This window comes from Harpia harpyja, chromosome 12 (genome assembly GCF_026419915.1).
Source record: "Harpia harpyja isolate bHarHar1 chromosome 12, bHarHar1 primary haplotype, whole genome shotgun sequence".
NCBI lineage: Eukaryota > Metazoa > Chordata > Aves > Accipitriformes > Accipitridae > Harpia > Harpia harpyja.
In genome coordinates, this window is record NC_068951.1 from 16,936,584 (window position 1) to 16,955,976 (window position 19,393).

Here is a 19,393-nt window from a genome sequence, read left to right on the forward strand (position 1 = left end):
AGCTGATGCTCCAGCCAGGATTACAAAGGGATTTACAGGATCGTAACCGAGGCTGACTCACTGATCAAAATATTGAAGAAATAAAGGAGACAATAATGCCGAAGCTTCCTGCCCACTGTCAACTTGGGCTCGTTTTCAAACACCCTCTGATGTGCCCCAGGGTCTGCCCATAGGCTCAGTAAACACCAGGTTCAGCTCCCCCCTAATCTTTATCCCATCTGAATGAGCGGGATTAGGGCACCTAAACCCATTACTCATTTCTGCAAACCTCAGCCACTGGCTAATCATCACCATGCTGGCAAAAGCTGGGCGAAATGCCAGGTACCAGAGTGCAACATCAAAGGCAACCCGTGCTGAGCCTGCCTGCAAAGAGAGCTTTGCGCTCTTAAAATCGCCCCGATACTCCTAGAAACTGGATTAGGCCATTTATCACTACTGCAGATGATGGCAAAGTTTTTAACACTCTTCGAAAGTTGAAGCGCTCTGCACCGTGACCCAGACTCCAGTGTTAGATTCCTTCCGACATCATTTTTCCTTGGGAATCAATATCAGAGAAAAACCCTTGCCTGCTGAATTGCCGCTGCTTCAACAGGACGCTTTCTCTGTTTCTGCTATCTCAAAGCTCCTGGCAAAGCAGCAGCAGAGATAAAGCATGAGAAATTACAACCTGAGAGACCCCATCACACCCCAAAACCCACCCTGGGCAGTCCTTGCCAGCAGCAGGCAGCCAGCAATCCCTGGGTGGCTCCTGGGAGGGACAGCAGAGCCCCGCCAGGGAGGCTGAAATTGTCGTGCCGCTAAACACACAGGTGATTTGTTCCAGCGGATGCACTCGTTACTCCATTAGTTGCTCACCACAAATTTGCCACCTGTTTTGCTCCAGCATCTGCAATAACCAAGTGCCTGGAGGCTCGCTAACCTTGAAAGGGTTTTGCTGCACGTCCAGGAGCCCTGGCACCCCTGGCTTTCGGACACTGATCCTCGCATCGCCCAGCTTTAAAACTAAACACAGACACCCGCTTCACTGCTTTCCTACCTGGTTTGAGCACCCTGGGTTTTGGGGTGCTTGGGGCGAGCTAGGGCTGCACATGGGGTGGGGATTGTTTCAAAACAGGGAGAAAATAGGAAAAAAAAGCCTACCTGCAGCCCAACACAAGTTTAGCCATCAGGCATCAAATACATCTTCCCCCACTATCCACAGTACAGAAACACAAAGAAAAGAGGGAGGAAAAGCACAAGTCCATCGTATTTAAGTATCACCCAGTAGTGTTTGGAAAACAGTTTCTCGTTTGCTGGGAGGTTTACAGCCCCCCACAGCTCTGCCATCACATTGGGAGGGTTCGATATGAAGCTGAGAAGGTCAAAAGAGATTTAGTGTGCTGTTGTCGGCTTGGCTGGGCTCTCCCGGCTGCCTCCAAACCCTTTCTTTCGCTGTCAGCCCTCCCATTTTCTCTGCCAGGCTGATCGCTCCATCTCCATCTGTCCTCTCCACTCGCCCATCCTGTTCCCCTCTTCCTCGGCCATCCTTCACCCAGCCCTACATCCTGCTGCCATTCCTTTTCCCCAAGCAGGTGCTCAGGACCCAGGGATGGTTTCTTTGACAAGGCAGCAAAATGCACCTGGGAAGCATCTCTACGAGAGTGTAAATGGGATTTACGTCCCGCAGGGATGGGGTACGGAGCCCACGGGCACTGGGTGGCAACTCCTCACCCCCTGGAGCTGCTGCTTTGCTGCTTTACTATTTCCAGCAATCCCAATAGCCTGTTGGGTGCTTTACTGGGAGCTGGAGGAGCACCAGAGCACACGTTATACACAACAGACACCTCAAATTTATTCTGGTGTGCAGCTCCACCAACTGCAAAGGTGTCTTAGGAAAAGGCCCTTCAACCTCAGGCTCTCCTAGTCGTTTGCCAAGAGGATCATCAGCCCAAAGCCAGTTAAACCTTCCCAGTCACTGGCCACACATCCTTCCCAGAGCAGGGTGCAGGGCAAGCATCAGCCACATGGCCAGGACAGCAGCAATGCCAGCCACCAGCCCCCACTCCCCGGCCATGGGCCACACTCCCAAAATCCAGAGTCCCTTTAGCAGTAAGAGCAGCCCAGCACTGATCCTGGCCAGGGCAGAGCCTGTGGCAGGAGATCAGGAGCTCATCCCCCCTCCACACACTGTCTCTCTCCTTTCCTTCCTCCTTTGGGAGTCTTCACAGCATCCTCTCCTCATCCCCTGTCCCACTATATCCCCCCTGCCCCGTTCCCCTAAATCCATCCCCATCCCTCAAATCCTGCCTGTTGCTCCTCTTTTCCCACCCACAATGCTGCAGCACTGCAAAACCCCCACAGACACTGATACTCAGCTGTGGACATCTCTACTCCCACCCTACAGTCCTCTCCATCTGCCCCATGGGGCTTTCATCCCCCCACCATGCACAGCTGAAGGTGGAGGAGTGGGGCACACACTGGGTGCAGGTTTAGGAGTATTTTCCCTGCCCGCTTTTCCCCGCTCACCTCGCCCGGTGCTGTAGTGCTGTAATTTATCGCTGTACACTGCCTCCTTGCTGTAGGTGCGCTTCCTGGGAGAAGAGGGGAGAAAACAGCCAGGCCTGAGGAACCAGTGGCTGGTGATGGCCCCGAACCACTCCCCTGCCAGCAACACTTGGCAAGCGGTGGCAGCTCGGCGCTCTCTCCAGCTATGGGGGTCCCCGATCCCTCCCCTCCTAACCCAAATCTCTCACACCTATGTCTCACCACCTCCACCTTCCAGGGACACAGCATCCCACAGGGACCCACCTGCTGCAGACAATAGAAATGGCCACCAGCGAGACGATGAAGACCACCCCAGCCGCTGCGGACCCCGCGATCAAAGGCAGCTGCTCTCTCAGCTCCGACTTGTAGTCATCTGCAAGAGAAGAAGGATGGGGTGAATTCTCCCTTGCACGCTCATGGAGTAAGAGCAGCCTCCTGGGAAGGGGTCCCCTAATACCCTCTCTGACTCCGTGAGTGCTGCTCGCATGCAAAGGTGGTGGGACGAGGGGGATCCAGGCAGGTGATGAGCCAGTGCTGCGTTGCACAAGAAATGATTGTCATGCTCGGCTCACGTGTTTTGGGTTAAAAATAATAGAAGAGAAGATCCTAGGAATCAAGTCAAACCAACAGTGTGTGGGCCTAGTTTCCCAAAGAGATGAGGTTTAAAAGGTGGCTTTGTCCATGTCTCTGGGGTTTCTCTTCCTTCAATAAATTAAAACCTGTTGGTTGTTTTGACCAAATTTAACACACGGTATCACAGATACAAAGTTCCTACACACTCCAGGAAAGGAAGGAGAGAAGAGACCCTATTAATAACCAAACCAGCTGGGGAAGGCTGCATCAGGAGTTCACCAATATTAGATACCAGAGAGTCCACCATGCAACAGTTAACCTTGAGAGAGGCACCCAGAACCCGAGCACCTTCGCTGCAGGTCTGCTTGTAGGTTTTTAAATCTCCACAGGTGGCATCAGCCAACTCCTTTTGCAGAGCCACAGCAACGACAGCACCCCTTCCACACTGAGCATCCCTCAAACCCCCTTGCGTCCCCTTGGCCACCCCCTGCATCCTTCAGCAGCAGGCTGGGGTGAAAGCCGAGGTGGCACAGGGAGGACTGGACATGCCTGAGGAATCCCAAGAAAGCCACTTGCAATGTCCATGTGTCTTCCCCCATTTTCCCCTTCTCCTGCCCTGCCCCATTAGCAGTGTGGGTACCCGCAGTGGGCAGTATCCAGGAGACCCGACACTCCTGGGGGCTTCTGCAGCCCCCCAGAAACACCCCCCTCTCCAACTGTCACCAGTAAGGTCTGCCAGGCTGGGCCAGCAGCCACAAGCAAGGGTTAAAATAAAATTCACTCAAAAAGAAAGCATTTAGCACACTTTTATCTCTATTTTTCTACTCTGCTGTTAATTACTCGCAACTAGATTTATCTCTTGCACGCCGCTTAAATCCTGAGAAATTCTCATCTAACAATCAATTATTATTTAATAATCTACACTATCCATTCTTATTAAATTTCAATTAATTGCTTATTTGAGGCAGGATTTTTCTTCTCACTTCTCTAATTCTGAATATTCGAGGCATTGGGGAGGTTTATTACCATTTCCTTCCCTTGGTCACCCTGCATGGTTTTCCTCTTCCTGCCCTGGCTGGTATTCAACATGAGCGCAAGCACAGGGAGGCCCAGATTTAGGAGAGAAGGGAAGTTTTAGGAAAGGCAGCCAGTGGGGTTGGGACCCATGGGTGTCACCTAACCGGAGCAGAAATCGTGCTGGCAGAGGCAAGGAAGGGGGTCCTTGCAGGGACTTCAGCTCCCCCAGAGTCTGAAGGGGTAGGAGGGCCACAAAAGGAGCCTTGCTTCATTCACCGACTTCTGGATTTGTCCCAAAACTGGGATTAATGAAAAACCCTCCCATGAGTTATTCTCTAAAGGGATCTAGTGTTTGTGAGTGCAGGGAAAGGCTGGGGCCAGAAGAACGACAGCACAACTCTGTCAAGGAGGCCAGAAGAAGCCGTGAAGGTCATGAGCTGGCCCCTTTGACACACCACCTCAGGGTGGGAAATCAGCTTTCAGTGATGAGTCTGACCCTTCCTGCTTTGCCCTGATAGCTCAGATGCAGCTCTGAGCATCCCAGGAGAACATCCCTGGAGAGCATCCCAGAAGTTCTTCCTCCAGGGATCCACAACCCCCCACTCTTCCCCACCCTGCCGTGCAGGACTCACAGCCGATGGCAGGGGGGCTCTACCACCACGGTCAGAGGCAGGAAAGACAAAACCACAGCTTAAATAGCAGGGGAGAAAACAGAGCTAAGAGATTTAAAGCAGATTACTCCTCCAGCTGGCGATTAATAAGACACTGCTGTAAATCACCTGGCTTTTGCCACACTGCCCGCTGGGAGAAAGGTTTGTGGAGATATATTCGTTTAATCCAATTAGAGCCTGAAGCTGTCACTCGAAGCTGTCACCACCCCCTTCGCCTCCCTGCCTCCCCATCCTGAACTCACCATCCGTCAGCGTCTGGAAGCACATTTTCCCGCTGTACTTGCCGTAGCCGGCCACGGTGCGGGCTCGCACCTGTACCACATACACCATGCCGGGTCGCAGCCCCTCGATCCTGGCCGTGTTGGTCTGGCTGCGGGCCATGGAGGAGTTGTACTCGTTGTGGTCCTGCAGGCACAGTCAAGAGAGACGGTCAGCAGGCACGGGCACAGGGGACAGCAAGGGGGATGATCTGCCCTGCAGCCCACCCATCCCCATTGATGGCAGGGATGAGGTTTATCTGCAGGGGGATAAAGCGGTGGCCCTGGTTCTACTCCAGGAGGACAAGTGCCGGAGCCTGGGCAAGGTGGCTCGGACACTCCTGGTTGCCCTCAACCCCTGACATGGAAGATCCCACAGGAAGAGGACCCATGAGCTCTGTCTGGCCTCCAAGGAGCTGGGAAGGTCCCCACAGCATGTGCCTCCCAGGCAGCCCCCCTGGTCCCACCGTAGCAAAGAGCATGGAGCAGCAGGGGGAAACAGTAAGAGCATCCAGAGCAAAAACATTCATGTGCAGCAAATGAAAACACCATAACATGCCCTATGAGACCCCATTCAAGCAGGTTCAATGGCAACTTGCCTCTACTGAAAGCCCCAGCCCCTATGGTCCCTGCTCTGCTGGCAGGAGTTCTTCTGCCAAACCTTGGTGGAAACCTCATGCATCTCAAATCTCATTTTTTGCAACACTCCGCAGTGATTTACTGTAAAGGGCCTGCTGGTTAGATCATCTAATTTTTCACATTAGAGGAATTCATTAAAGCTGGCAAGATGCAGGAGGGATGGAACAGCTTGGGCTCGGCACGGTTCACCGCAAGGGTCGAGAGCGTGTCCCCTGTGGGGAAGGATGGCTGCCAGTCAAAGGACCCAGCAGGAGACAGTAACGTGGGAGACGGACAACCCTGATAACCTTCGCTGGTCCTCACCGTCCCCGTCCTTTCCTCCTGACGTTGTGCCCATGCTCCGGGTCCCTGCTTACCCTAGCAGATACCAGAGCCAAGGCAGCAACGGGCACTGATGTGTTGGAGAAAATGCTGCCACAGGGGAGGAATTAGAATTTGTAGCCACAACGTCACTCCCCTTCCCCTGGCTGCACATTGCTCCCACCCTCCAGAGCCAGCGCAGGCGACGAGGCACCCGTGCCACGGCCTGTCCCACCACCCGGACCTTCCCAACAAAGAGCCTGACTCAAAGCTTGTTGATGTTCCCCCTCTCCCAGCAAGCTCAGGACCTGAGCAGCCTCCTGGCAGTGCTGTACGAAGCTTCACATGCCCCCATCCCACCCTCCGTCGCAAGGTTTTGACCCAAGATTACCGCTGCCAGCCTGGAGCCCACGGTGCTGCTGACATCAGGCGTGCAGATACGGCTGACCTTCTCGTAGTAGCGGATCTCATAGTCCAGGATGATGCCATTGGGCTGCTCGGGCTGAGGCCAGGAGAGTGTGATGCTCCTCATCGTGGCACTCACCTGATGCATGATGGGGACAGTGGAGGGTGCTGCCGAGGAAGCAGGGAGGGAGGGAAAATCAATGGAAAGCAGTAGGATCGACGGCCCTAGGGAGGGGGAAAACCTCCTGGGCATGTGGAGCATCCTGAATCTCCCAAGCCTGCAGTGGTTCGCCCCATGGGACAAGCTCCCGCATTAGCAGTGGGAAGAGCAGCATCTCAGCAGCTTACATGGAGACAGAGCAGCAAGCTGGCGAGGGAATTCTAGTATTTAAACCAATTACACTTTTTAATTAGGGGCTTAGAAATCCTCAGTGTTCCTTCTCCCTGGGATTGCTTGCTCCAAGGATGTCTCCCTTGGCAGGGCAAAGACAGCAAAGCTCTCCCCAGCAGGGACAAACCAAGGCTCGATGATGGTCTCCAGCTCTGCTTGCCATCTTTTGCTGTAACAGCTTCTCTGGGGGAGCCAGGACCCAGCACTGCGGGAGCCTGTGCCATGGCTGCGACCCCATCTGCTGTCAGTAATAGGATGTAGGAGCAAAAATCTGCCCACCCTGAGGACGATGACAGGAAACCAGGGCAGGGACACCCCAGGCCAGCAAGGGGACCCCAGGGTCCTGGAGCCTGTAGCACAGCTTTGGCTCAGCTCTGTCCCAGAGGAGCTGCTGGGTCCACTCTTAGGGGCTCTCAGGGGATGCTTATCCTCAGTGCCCAAACATGCTTCTCCCAGGAGTTTTATTTCCAAAGCCCAAACACTTGCAGAATAGTCTCAAACCCTCCTTCAGCTCTTTGCCTGCCCTGGGGCCATAGCGCAAGGGTGCTCAAAAGGCAGCACCTCCAGCCCTGCAGCCCCCAAGACCTCCCAGGCAGCAAACCACAGGGGTCTCGGGCATCTTGTTGCAGCACCCCTGGAGAAAGCAAGATGCTTGGCCCTGGCCAAGCATGCAGTTGGCATCGGGGGCAAGCCCAGCGTGGTTCGTCCGACCCTCTTCCCTCTGTGCCATGCGCTTCTAATCAGTCCCGCCAACTATGTAACGCACCACGTTGCTCTACAAAGCGCCCCATAGTATTTCAGTTCATGCACCAGACAAGCTAAGTGAGCAGGTTTCCTAAAATAGCTGCCAGGCACATTGTCCTCACTGCTGCTGCTCCCTGCCCTGCTCTCCGCATGCACTGGAGCAAACCCAGGGCTGCTCTGTGCCTGCCAGGGAGCTGAGCATCCCTGGAGCCAAGCATCCCCAGAGCTGAGCACCCCTGGAGTTGAGCACCCCCAGAGTAAAGTATCCGTGGAGCTGAGCATCCTGGAGCTGAGCATCACTGGAGCCAAGCATCTCCAGCAGCAGCAACACTGCCCTTCCACCATCAAGGACACCGAGCCTCTAGATTAGCCAGGAGTCACTTTTCCAAAGGCTTTTTGCCCTCCAAGTTGTACTTGAAAGGGCCAGAGCCAGCCAATATGGCCCTGATCCTGCACTTAATGCTACTAAAAGCCTCCACGAAAGGTACCCCAGTCTCTCCGCACCCAAAGTGGCACTGGCATGACCTGCTCGCAGGGTCAGCTCCCTATCCAGCCTTCTCTGCCCTCCTCCTCCTCCTCGCCATGCCCAGAGTGCAGGCAGCGCTGGGCAGGGAAGATGCCTCCCCCGCATGGGTCTGGGGCAGAGCTGAGCTTGGCACAACCAGCTTGGGGCACGGGATCGTGCTGCAGAGGCAATCTTGGGGCAGCAGGAGCCCCGCTCCATGCGGCCGCACTGGGAGATGTCGATAGTTTGGCACCGCCTTTGTTTACCTGGCGTATTTAATCTTGTATTTTTTTTTAATCTCTCCACATCCGCTCCGAGAAGATGCTTGTGGGCTGAAATTAAACACTTAGCTTGATTGCTGTTTTGTTAATTGCTGCGTTCCCCGCCCCGTTAGCGCAGATAGCGGCATGCAGGCGGATGGGGCTGGGAGCAGCCCGTGGGGTGAGATGCACCAAGCAGCCCAGATCCGGCCCTGTGTGGGGGAAGCGGGTGGAAAAACCCACTGCAAAACCAAAGGGATTTTAGAGGGACAGCACCAATCCTGCCCTTGACACACCTGATGTGTTTCCATCAGGTTACCCTGCAGCCCATACTATGGCACTGGAAGCACTTCCATGTTAATATTCAGCCTTTGCAAGACAAACAGGGAGCACTGGGGTACGGACAGATGGCCGTGGGTGCCCTGGCTGTTCCCAGCTCGCAGGCAGCCCCAGAGTGGGAGATGAGCAAAGAAACACCCCAAAATCCCCCCCCCCCCCCCCCCCAAAAAAAAAAGGCCTGGAAACAAGAGGCAAGTTTGATTGCACATGGTTCAAGAGACAGCAATGCCAGCCAGGCACAAGCATACATTTGTATTCCCTGGAGCCAGGAGACTAAAATATTTACAACAGGTTTCTCTGTCGTGCTCTCCCAAGGGAGCGGGCTGGCGAAGGCTGCCTGCATTACACACTCGGCACAAAGCAGAAATTACCATCCCCTTTCTCTGCCCAAAGCAGATCGGTTTCCATCCCCTCTGCTCCCTGTGCTCTTCATTGCAGCCCAGGACCAGGTACCCCCTTGCCATCTGCACACCCACTCGGCCGGCATCCTGGCTTGGCCCAGAGCTGCTTGTTCAGTTCCTGATGCCTGATCGGGAACAGGGAGGGAAAGGGGCAGGGGAGCCTGGAAAAGGGGACAAGAGGAAAATGATGGGAGAGGGATGTGCCAGAGGAGACGGAGCCTGAACTCAGCCCTGGGATGCTGCTCCCTCCATGCTGTAATGCAGCCAGGCTGCATTTCAAGGCTGGATTCACCCCATGTCCCTGCTCCCACCTGGGAGAAGGGGGGAAATAGCAATGCCATTTCATCCCCAAGCAATCTAGAGGGGGATAAAAAGCAGGTATTGGTCCTCATCCCCTTCCCTCCCACAACCCAGCTCTCATTTGCCCAGGGTGTAGGCACATCCTCCACCTCCACCATTCCTCTCCCTCTCTCTTTTCCTGGCCTTTCTCCCCGCTTGCCGCCTTCCCCCTAGCCCACCCAGGGCTGGGTGCAGGTTTACCACAGCCATCACACACCACTTACACCCTGGGAGCTTTTTCTTTCGGACGTGGAGCTTCCTTCCACACACAGCTTGCAACTGGTAGGGTACGGCTAAAAAACCCCGGCGCTGCATCGTCTCAGAACTCACCGGCTTGGTTGGTGGTGATGTTGACGGAGACATGCTGTGGTGGGAAGGGGCTCTTGTTGGAAACCCCATTGACAGCCTGGATTTCAAAGGTGTAGGGCGTGTGCGCCCACAGGTTGCTGATGAAGACCCGGGTCTCTGTCAGCCCCAGCTGCCTGGGGACAAAGTCCACATTGTCATCACAGCGGGAGCAGGCGCGTCGGTCTGACTGGCACTTCTTGCAGACGATGTTGTAGGTGACATCATCCCGACCCCCCGTCTCTCGCGGCGGGTGCCACTCCAGGATGATGGACGTCTCATTGACAATGGAGATGACATTGCGGGGTCCGGAAGGGACGCCTGCAGGAAAGGAGAGCACTTGAGATGGGTCCTTGCCCAAAACATCACGCTCAGCTCTACTGGGGGCTCCAGCACGGAGAAGGACACACCACAACTCTGTCTGTTGGTCTACCCATCACCTCCTGTCTTGGGAGGGATTTGGTCTCCATGGCTTTGCCTAATTCAGGGTCAGGCTTTCCCTATCAGCAATGCCGGTCCCCATCTCCGACCACCCACACAGAGGGGTTTCACAGTTGAGGATGATGACTCCCATGCCACAAACTCACTTAGACTCCAAAAAAACCCTCATGCAGAGTGCACGCAGATCTATCTGCCAAGACGGATCCACTTTAATGATCAGGAGATGCCAAGATAGCTCCAGTGCTTGCGTGGAGAAGTACCTCAAACAGATTATCACATCGAGAGAAATGCCACTTAGCCAGCACCGCCAAGAAACAGAGGAGCAGTGGGTGAAAAGAGAGTCCAAAATGGGAAGTGGTTATTAACAGTTCAATATCTCACGTTCGGAGCCTGGGTATTTAACAGCATGGAGGAGAGCCGGCACTGCTCACTGGTTTGTAAGCAGCTTGGATGTTGGACGAGAGATCAAAATTGCATTGATCAAATCCACTGGGAGCCATCGCAAATGCTTCGGAGGACGGGAATTGAACACAGCTCCGATTGCAAGCGCTGCCAGAACGGGGCTGGAGTCCATAGGGAGCGATTCAGGAGGAATCCAGGTGGGACAGCATCATCAAGGCACAAACATATGTCTGCCCAGGTCTGGGGAAGGATTTAGGGTTAGCTTAGCTGGAATGGCTCCGCAGCCAAAACCAAAAAATCCAGCTGCTGGGTTACAATAAATAAGGAAAGTGATTAATTACTTGTGCTGGCTGGGCTCGGTGCTGCACTTCCGAGGAAGAAAAAGGACTTTGCCATGATGTGGGGAGTAATAAAAATGATGGAGGACTTGACCTGCGAGAAAAGGTTAAGAGAGCGAAGCACGCTTCGTCTTGGGGAAAACCATCCCAGGGGAGCCCTCCACATGTGTGCTGGGGAACATCGTTAGCGGCTGCAGATAAATTAGCCCCATTAGTGGCTGAGGATGGGATGGGCAGAGGTGGCTTCATCTGCACAGGGGTGACATGGCTGGTGGGATGGAGAGGTTGTTCTGCATGGAGGACCTCTGGCTGACACCCTGCTCCAGCCACTGCTGCCAGCCAGCCCAGGGGGGCTGTGGGTGGCCATCCCTGCCTAGGTCCCTGCCTGCGCTGCCATCTCCCCCCGCTCTCTTAATCGCGCCCAGGCAGGCACCGTGGGAGCCTCTCTGAGCCATTGCCACGGATACTGCGGGTGAAACTTCTGTTAAAATGCCTAGAGAAATGACAGCCTTAAAAAAAAAAAAAAATTAAAATAAAAAAATTCCCTTCCCTTTAATTCTTTTCCCCTTTAGCAGAGTAAACATGCATATTGGGGAGCAGTTGTCAGTGCAGCGTCCTTGCTGGAAAGCGCTTGCGTGGACTTGAGGCTTCCCCAAAATTCCAGTAGCACACAGAGGAGATGTCAAAGGAGGTTTATGGGGGGATGGGTAGGGGACACATCAGGGGCAGGAGCAGGTGTAAGGACACCAATTCCCTGGGGGGAGCCAGACTGGAGTACTCACAAAGGCTGGGGACAAGGATCAGTAAATAGCAAGTTACCCCCAGAAAGCTGCAACCTGTCTCAGGAACCTTAATCCCAATCCCCCTCTTCACACCTTAAGCAGACAGCATCTTTTCAAGCTTTTTTTCAAGAAAAAGGGAGAAAACCATCTTTCTTCCCCGGCCCAGCAGCAAACCACTGTCCCCCCAAATTCCTCCCCCTTTAATTGCAGCCCCTTCCCTCCTCTGCTAGGGGTACAGGGCAGGAACCACACCTTGCAGGCATCGCCATCAGGAAGGGCTCTGGTCCAGGGCAGCACCTGCAGCTCCACGATAATATTTACCCCTCTGACATAGAGAAACTTTGTCAGCAAACAGCTGGCACCTCAAATTAGAGCATTGTAAAATTAAGCATTGACGAGAAGAAATAAAAATCAGCAAATAGACTTTTTTATACTGTATTCCTATAGCGCAGCAATACTGTAAATCAGCTACGTAAAGAGACATAATAAAGATATATAGATTATCTGTGGTTGTGCTACCTGCTGACTACCTTCGGTCTGACAGCTCAAGTGATCCAGCAAAACATGCAAATCCTTTTCTCATTTCCAACAAGGCACTCCCCAGCACCAAGGGTCAGGAGCATCCTCATGCTAAAGCTCCCTGATGGGCTGATTCAAGGGCCTGGAGCATATCTGGGGGGGGGGGGGGGGGGGGGGGGGGGGGGGGGGGCAGATGAGTCTGAGACTCATGTTCCCAGCAGGCTGAAGAGCACAGCAGCTCGCTCTTCTCTCCTGGGCTCTTTTCTCACCAAAAGACAGGCTTGAGGCCACTGCTGCCATCCCAGGCGGCTCAAGCAGACAGCCGAGCAGTGATGCATCACACACAACGCCGTGCTGAATACCAATGCTTAGCGCACCCTTTCTCCCTATAAAAAAATACTCCATCTGCAAGACTATGAACAAGACAGCAACAACAGATAACTTTAAATTCTAATTTATCCTGAGGACTATCTCCCTGCCATCACCACCACTGCCAGGGTGAAGTATAAATGCAAAAGACTGCCAAAGAGGCAGGTTGTGGGGCCACCCCATCGCTCATTGTTTGGTGCGTGCCATGGCGGTGTCCCAGGAAAACAGAGCAAAGGGTGATGCGACATCATCTGCTTATGCTGGTGTAGCAGTGAAGGGATTCGTTGTCAGCGGGAGGAGCACATGAGGCAGTGCCATGTCATGTGAAGAGGGATGGGTATCCCCAGCCCTCCGCAAAGCTGAACCTTTGTGGTGGGTTGACTTCGGCTGGCTGCCAGACGCCCACCCAGCCACTCTCTTGCTCCCTTCCACAGCCGGACGGGAGGGAGAAAATAAGATGAAAACCTTTGTGGGTTGAAACTTTATCCCTGCCGCTGCCCCAGCAGCAGAGAGGAGTGAGACCCTGCAGCCCCCCCTGCCAGCCCTGATCTGTTGTTACTCACTGGTGCAGGCAGCTGCCGGTGGGTCGAAATCTGCCCGGTAGTAGCCATTGCGGCACGTGCAGATTGGCGAGGCCTCAGCGGTGGAGCGGCTGTTGGAGGGGCATGGTGCGCAGACCCCCGCACCCTGGCTGGCCTTGAACGTCCCTGCTGGGCAGGCTGCAAGAGAAAGGAGAGGAAAGTGGCTGGGTGCCGAACCATCCCAGGGAGGAGGCAAAAGCAGGTCCTGTCCTTGAAACAGGGCAGAAAGAAAAAGAAAAGAAAGAAATAAAAGAAAGAAGTCACAGAAAAGCTGCACATCTGCATCAGAGCTAAACGGGGGTAGCACCTTCCTATGAAGCTACGATGGCCATAATTTTCCATGCTGGCCATTAGTTATTTCTGGAGCCACCAGGAAAGCACTGAAATCACACAGCAATGGTACAATAATTAGCCAAGCAGAGCAAGGGGGCTGCAGTAGCTCCTTCGCTGCCCACTGCTCATACCCAGGCAGGGGGACGGCTGGGGGCTGCAGGAGCCCCTTCCCCAGCAGCTCCCATGGGGATGGGGACACGAACATGCAGGGGCAGGACAGCGTTCCCCTTCTGCTGACCCGAAAAGCCCCTTTCCACCACCCCAATGCCATGGCTCAGGTCTTGCATCTCTTTTTCCATGCAAAATTTGAATACTTAATTAAAAAGTTGATGTGACACCCATAACAGTGTCTTACAGGTCCATCCCATTAATCCCCTGCAGGCTGGGGCTGGGGCTAATAACCTTTCCAGCCTTCAGCCTCTGAGTTCATTCAAGCAGGAAATGGTAACTAATTCATAAGCGAGAAGATGCTCTAGTTACAGTGAGGCTTTAATCAGTGATGGGGGGAGGTTTCATTAATCAACCATCTCGCTGCTCTGCGGTTAGACGGTAAAGATGGAGTGACAAAGATGGGGTCCCTTGTCCCTGCGCCACCCCACCAGTCCTCACCAACTAGGCGCTGATGAACATACGCTCATCCATCCTTGACATCAAACAAAACCCTTGGGTGACCCCTACAAAACTTAAGGCTGCAGAAGGTAATATCTGTATTTTGGCACGTGTACTCGAGGGACCAGACCTTCATCCAGGTCCACCACCCAGCCGGGGGGAGATAGTTCATGGCCTCGCACATACAGTGGTCCCGCCTCCGTTTGGCTCCCAGCTCTGCCCCTGCGATGCTGTTCACCTCCAAGGCATGGCTCTGCAGAGAAACACCCTAAGTGTCTCATAAACACGGTGATGATTGAGATAATGGAAAGTGCCTCTTAGCCCCTGTCTGCTGCATCAGGATATGAGGCATCTCCTAGCAGCCATGAAGAGGAAATTAATAGGAGCAAGCAGGAGTAACCACTTTGATGCAATTTCCTTGGGAGATAGTGGACCATCTAATCTTTATTGGAGCCCTTTAACCTGTCATTCAAAACTCATGAAGGCCTCTTGCTCACACAGTCTTTCCAGCTATTAAAAGATGATAAAAAAGGATAAATCAAAACAATATTTTACAATTTTATTATTCAGGGGATTTTTTCCCCCGCCTGAGGCACACAACTGGCTGCAATGAACTGTCTCTTGCCAACAGCACTAACAGCTGAGTGGGGACGTGACATCCCAGAGGGACCAGCCACCATCTCACACTGCCCTTCCTCCTCCCCACCACAGGAGAACTGCCCAAGTCCTCCACATCCTACCACAGCCATCCCACACATATGGCCTCTTAGGGAAACACTTAGGGCCATAACCCACCACCTCATGCAGATAGGCAGCTAGACACACAGGGTCACCATGCACTGCAGGACACTGGGTGGGCATATGAGGGCTTGAGGGGAAACTTCAGGATGCCAGAGCAGAAGGCAGCCGGATGCAGACCCTTTCCTGAGCCATGCACACAGCCCTATGCCCTGTAACAGCACGAGGAAGCATGCAGTTACACCAGACACACAAGGCAGAAGACACGACCACATGTGGACACCAGACTTCGAGGTGGATCTCCATTTCTTCACCTCTCCCTTCCCACCAGCACCTCCCCGCAATGTCTCAGCAGCATTGTGCTCCCACCAGCAAGCTTTAGTATCCATGAGATGTGCAACGGGTGACTTGTGGGCTCTAGAGCTGGAGGACGTGTTGAGAAAAGTGCCTGAAACGGGCTGGGCTTTTTGGAGGAGCAGGAAGGAGAGGGGAGTGGTACCAGGGAACAGCCACCTGTATTTTGATGGAAGGGGACGGGAGAGGGAGGAAGGAAGACAAGAGGGTCACAGCACTATGAACACGCCTCGGTTTAAAGCATAGGGGCACATTGGTGGGTCGGTTGAAGGGGGTTGTGAATTTTTAATTACAATTAATCCAAGTGATGCTTTGTCAAAATACCTGAACAAAGTACACTCTGCAACCCAGTGTCCTCAGGTTTCTTTCATCGCTTTGCTTATCCGCAAATTCCTGTAATCTGCAGGCACGTGGGTCTTAATTGTTATTATTACCAATTAGCTTTTCTCTCCTGTAATTACACTGTGCTTGTCTAAAGTCTCCTGCAGTTTCAGGGGAGGCTGATGCCTTCTCCTTCCTCCCAAAGGAGCAGCCCTCTGCTCTCACTGTTGCATGCATCTCCCCTCTTTCTGAGGGAGCTGAACCATGAACCTCACGCTGAAGATGAAGCCAAAACCCCCAAACCCCTGCAATGCCACGGTGGGATTTATAGAGACCTGCGCAGCATGGGATCCATAACCCTTCAGATGGTAAACACGCAGTCCGAGTGCAAGGCTCGGATAGAGGGCTCAAGCCCAGGAGGGAGCAACAAATCACCCCACTAATGGGAAGCACAATATTTGCCTTGATTTAAGGGCTGCTGCAAGAAAGTTTCCCAGAGCTGGGAAGGTCTGGATCCACAACAGCACCTCGGACAAGTGTGGCATGAGGCTCTGCCTCATCTTTCCCTGTGGAAATGGGCTCCTTCTGCCGGTGCCCAGGCTGTGGCGCAACCTGCATCTCTTCAGCCTGGAGAATAATTAATTGATTGTTGATTATGTGGGCTGGATAAGATTAATGATGTGCTTAACTACCCATTTCCTCACGTTTAAGCACTAGGGGTGTGTTTGTAAATGATGAGGCACAAAACCCGGCCATGCTGCTCAGCAGCTTCAGCGCTTGCCGGGGCTGCCTGCTCAGCACTTAAACCCACCCCCATAACCCAAAGCTGCCTGCGGATCGGTTGTCCTGCCTGCACATCGGGGATGTCACGCATTCCGGGCAGCGAGGGCCAGGGGTTTGCAGGCAGGACCCCTTTTCCAGGGCTGACGCAGGCATTCGGGGGTGGGAGGAAGCATTGTTGGGGGACTGCTTAAACCCAGGCTTGCAGCGAGATGTCATCACTGGTGGTTTGAGGGGAAATAAAATATAGATGCAAGTCACTCTCGTGCCCAAGGGGTGATGGTAGGGGTGGCAGCTGATTTGCAGTGCCCCACCGGGCTGGATGCAGCTGGGCGACTCCCAGCCAGAGCTGCCCCTCTTACCCCCGCAAAGGCTTGAGGTGGGGATTCAGCCACATCCCACACGGGGTAAAACACCCCAGACCTGCATCCCCATCGCTGCCTCCCTCCTCACTCTGCAGCTTGCACAGGGCGGAATGAATTATTGAAGCAGTAGTAGCATGCAGCAGCATCACGAGGCTTTTTGCTGCTGAAAACTCTCCTGTCTTAACAGTATGTACCTTGTATCCTTATATTTGGGTGCCAGGGGTCCTAAAAAGAGCCGGAGGTAAGCAGGATCTCTCTGCTCATCCACCACTGCTTCTGCCCAAGGCAAGCCACTGTCAACAGACCAGACACGCTGTGGAAAGGGTGCAAGAGCAGGGGTATCCAAGCATTTCATTCTTCAAACTAAATCCTCTCGGTTAGCACCTGGAACTTGCACTTTTTAATTACTCTCTCAGGGAAGCTTTAGTCAAAAAAAAAAGAAGAAGAAAGAAAGAAAGAAAGAAAGAAAGAAAGAGAAAGAAAGAAAGAAAGAAAGAAAGAAAGAAAGAAAGAAAGAAAGAAAGAAAGAAAGAAAGGAGACATCTCCTCTATATTAACTTGCTCTAAAGCTCCCTGGAGACACAGAGTGGCATTTTTCCTTAGCAGGTTTTAAAATAGGAGCTTCTGCAAAGAGTTACAGACTTCAGCTCACGATTCAGCAAGCCCACCTCCTCCCCCCGACCCTCGCCGGCACCCCGCCGCAGCTCCCTTTGCTCGCAGCAAACCGACTCTGCACCATCTCATCGTTCCCATGTCCCTAATGTCCCCACTGGGACAGAGCTAACCATATTTGCCAGGTATTCCCAAATTCATGCTTGTTTTGGGTTCCTTTTTGGATCCAATGCCTTTGCAGGGCAAACCCAGTGTCTTTAAGCACACCTGTGGTCACCCTGGCACAGCAGATGATGAAAAGATGGGTTAGAAATAGCAGGACTGCCTGCAAAAGGTGATGCCCTCAAGCAAGCTGGAGGTGTGGAGAGGACTGCCATGTGCAAAGGCACTAAAAAGCCTGGATGATCCAGCCTTGCTCCAAAAAGACGTGTGGCTGGCACCTTCCAGCACCCCCAGGAGATAAGCAGTGGGGAAGGTGCACTGTTGGGTTTGAGGACGCCATGGGCCATGAACAAAGGAGGAACTGCGGCTCATTGCACTTACAGCCCTCTGGAAAAGGATTCAAGGCCATTTCCCTCCTTTCTGCAAATGACAATTTTTCATTAAGAAAAAACACTGGGTCTTAAAACTGACACTTTCTGCCGGAGGTTCACAATTTTTCGATGAAACCCAAAAAAACCAGAGAGGAGATGCTTGCTAGAAACCCCTTGTATGTTTTGCAGACACCTTCGACACAAAATGTATTTAACTTTAAGCATGCTAAAAAAAGAAAAAAAGGAAAAAAAAAGTGCCCATCCATTTTTCAGCCTTCAAATTGATTAGCCCCAGTTACAGGTATTTTAGTGGCAAGGCAGCTCTCCTTCCTGTCCTGCTGCTTCCACATGCAGCCTGCTGCATGCAGGCTAGGAAGCCCTCCTAGATGCTTTCAGCTGAAAGACACCATCCAGGCAAATAAACACCCACATGAAATTGCTTGCTATAGAAAAATGACATTTAGAGGATGTTGCGATTACAGGGGCAGGCACTCCAGCAGCCGGCACAGCTTTCCGGGGTGACTGCCGGCTCGGCTCTCGCTCGCCCTCAGGGGCAGGCAGCACTGGGGGGACCAGTGGCACTGCGTCCCCTGGGGACACACACACCGGGCTGCAGAGGCCCAACGCTGCCACAGGCTGTAACACAACCGATGCTTTTGGGTTTCGATCCCTCTGATGTGATGATGACACCATGGATGCAGGCTGCGGTTTGGGGGAAAAAACAGCAGAATCAGGCAAGCTGTCACCCACACACCCCCACTCCCCAGCGGGGGCTGCCATCTCACCATCTTCAAAGGGCAACGAGGGTGCTGCCTTCCCACCCCACTTTCATCTCCCTTGTTATCCTTCCCACAAACATCCAAGCAGGGAGTGGGCGCCCGTTGCCAGAGGTTTAATTGCATCCCCGACTTGATGCTCTCCCGTCATCCCTTCCCTCCTGCATCTATGTTGGGGAGGGGACTGGGGGGTTGTTTTGTGGTTTTTTTCCCCCATTTCTACTTTTTAATGATCCAATTCCCTTTTATATCAAGCCAAGTGCTTCTCCTGAGCACCTCAGCCCTGGCATAGCCACAGTGAGCTCCGCAGGCAGCCGGCAATGCTGGCGGGTGTCCTGCCGCGCCACCCTCCGCGAGGCATCCACAAATTAATCCAGAGAGGTTTCTGTATTCAGAACAATGCCATGCTCCAGTGAGGAGGGGTGGGAGGGTACCCATCGCAGGCATCCTGCCTTCCTGGCCGTGCCGAGAAGGGAGACAGGGATCAGACCTGGCCCTGAAACACCCTGTCAGCCACCAAATCTCCTTTCCTACATCCAGTCCTTGGGGCAGGGTGAGGAGCATGACCCAGACAGGGAAACACCAGAGTCCGAGCAACCCCAGCCCCAAAGCATCCTCGGACAGACAGATGGATGCTTGCTCCTGCAGGGAGGGAGCTCCACACAAGCCCCTGAGCAATGCCAGAAAACCCTGGCACCCTGGGGACAAGACAACCCAGCAGAGCCTTGTCCCAGGGAGGGATAAAACTTCATTTTGGTGCAAACTTCACCATTTTTGCAGCCAAACGCACAAACTCTCACAATTTTGGAACACCCAGAGCTGCTCCCACCT

General features: G+C 53.4%; 1 protein-coding gene across 2 annotated transcripts in view; it reads right to left on the reverse strand.

Annotated features, from left to right (window-relative positions):
- EPHB1 (EPH receptor B1) overlaps positions 1 to 19,393 on the reverse strand; it is an 84,305-nt gene that overhangs the window by 17,451 nt on the left and 47,461 nt on the right. For both annotated transcript variants that reach the window (XM_052803792.1, XM_052803793.1), the window contains exons 4-9: positions 13,124 to 13,279; positions 9,695 to 10,030; positions 6,372 to 6,553; positions 5,027 to 5,189; positions 2,788 to 2,896; positions 2,506 to 2,570 (exon numbers count right to left, since the gene is read on the reverse strand). In XM_052803792.1, coding sequence (XP_052659752.1) covers positions 2,506 to 2,570; positions 2,788 to 2,896; positions 5,027 to 5,189; positions 6,372 to 6,553; positions 9,695 to 10,030; positions 13,124 to 13,279 — 1,011 coding nt within the window. The remainder of the gene's footprint in view (positions 1 to 2,505; positions 2,571 to 2,787; positions 2,897 to 5,026; positions 5,190 to 6,371; positions 6,554 to 9,694; positions 10,031 to 13,123; positions 13,280 to 19,393) is intronic.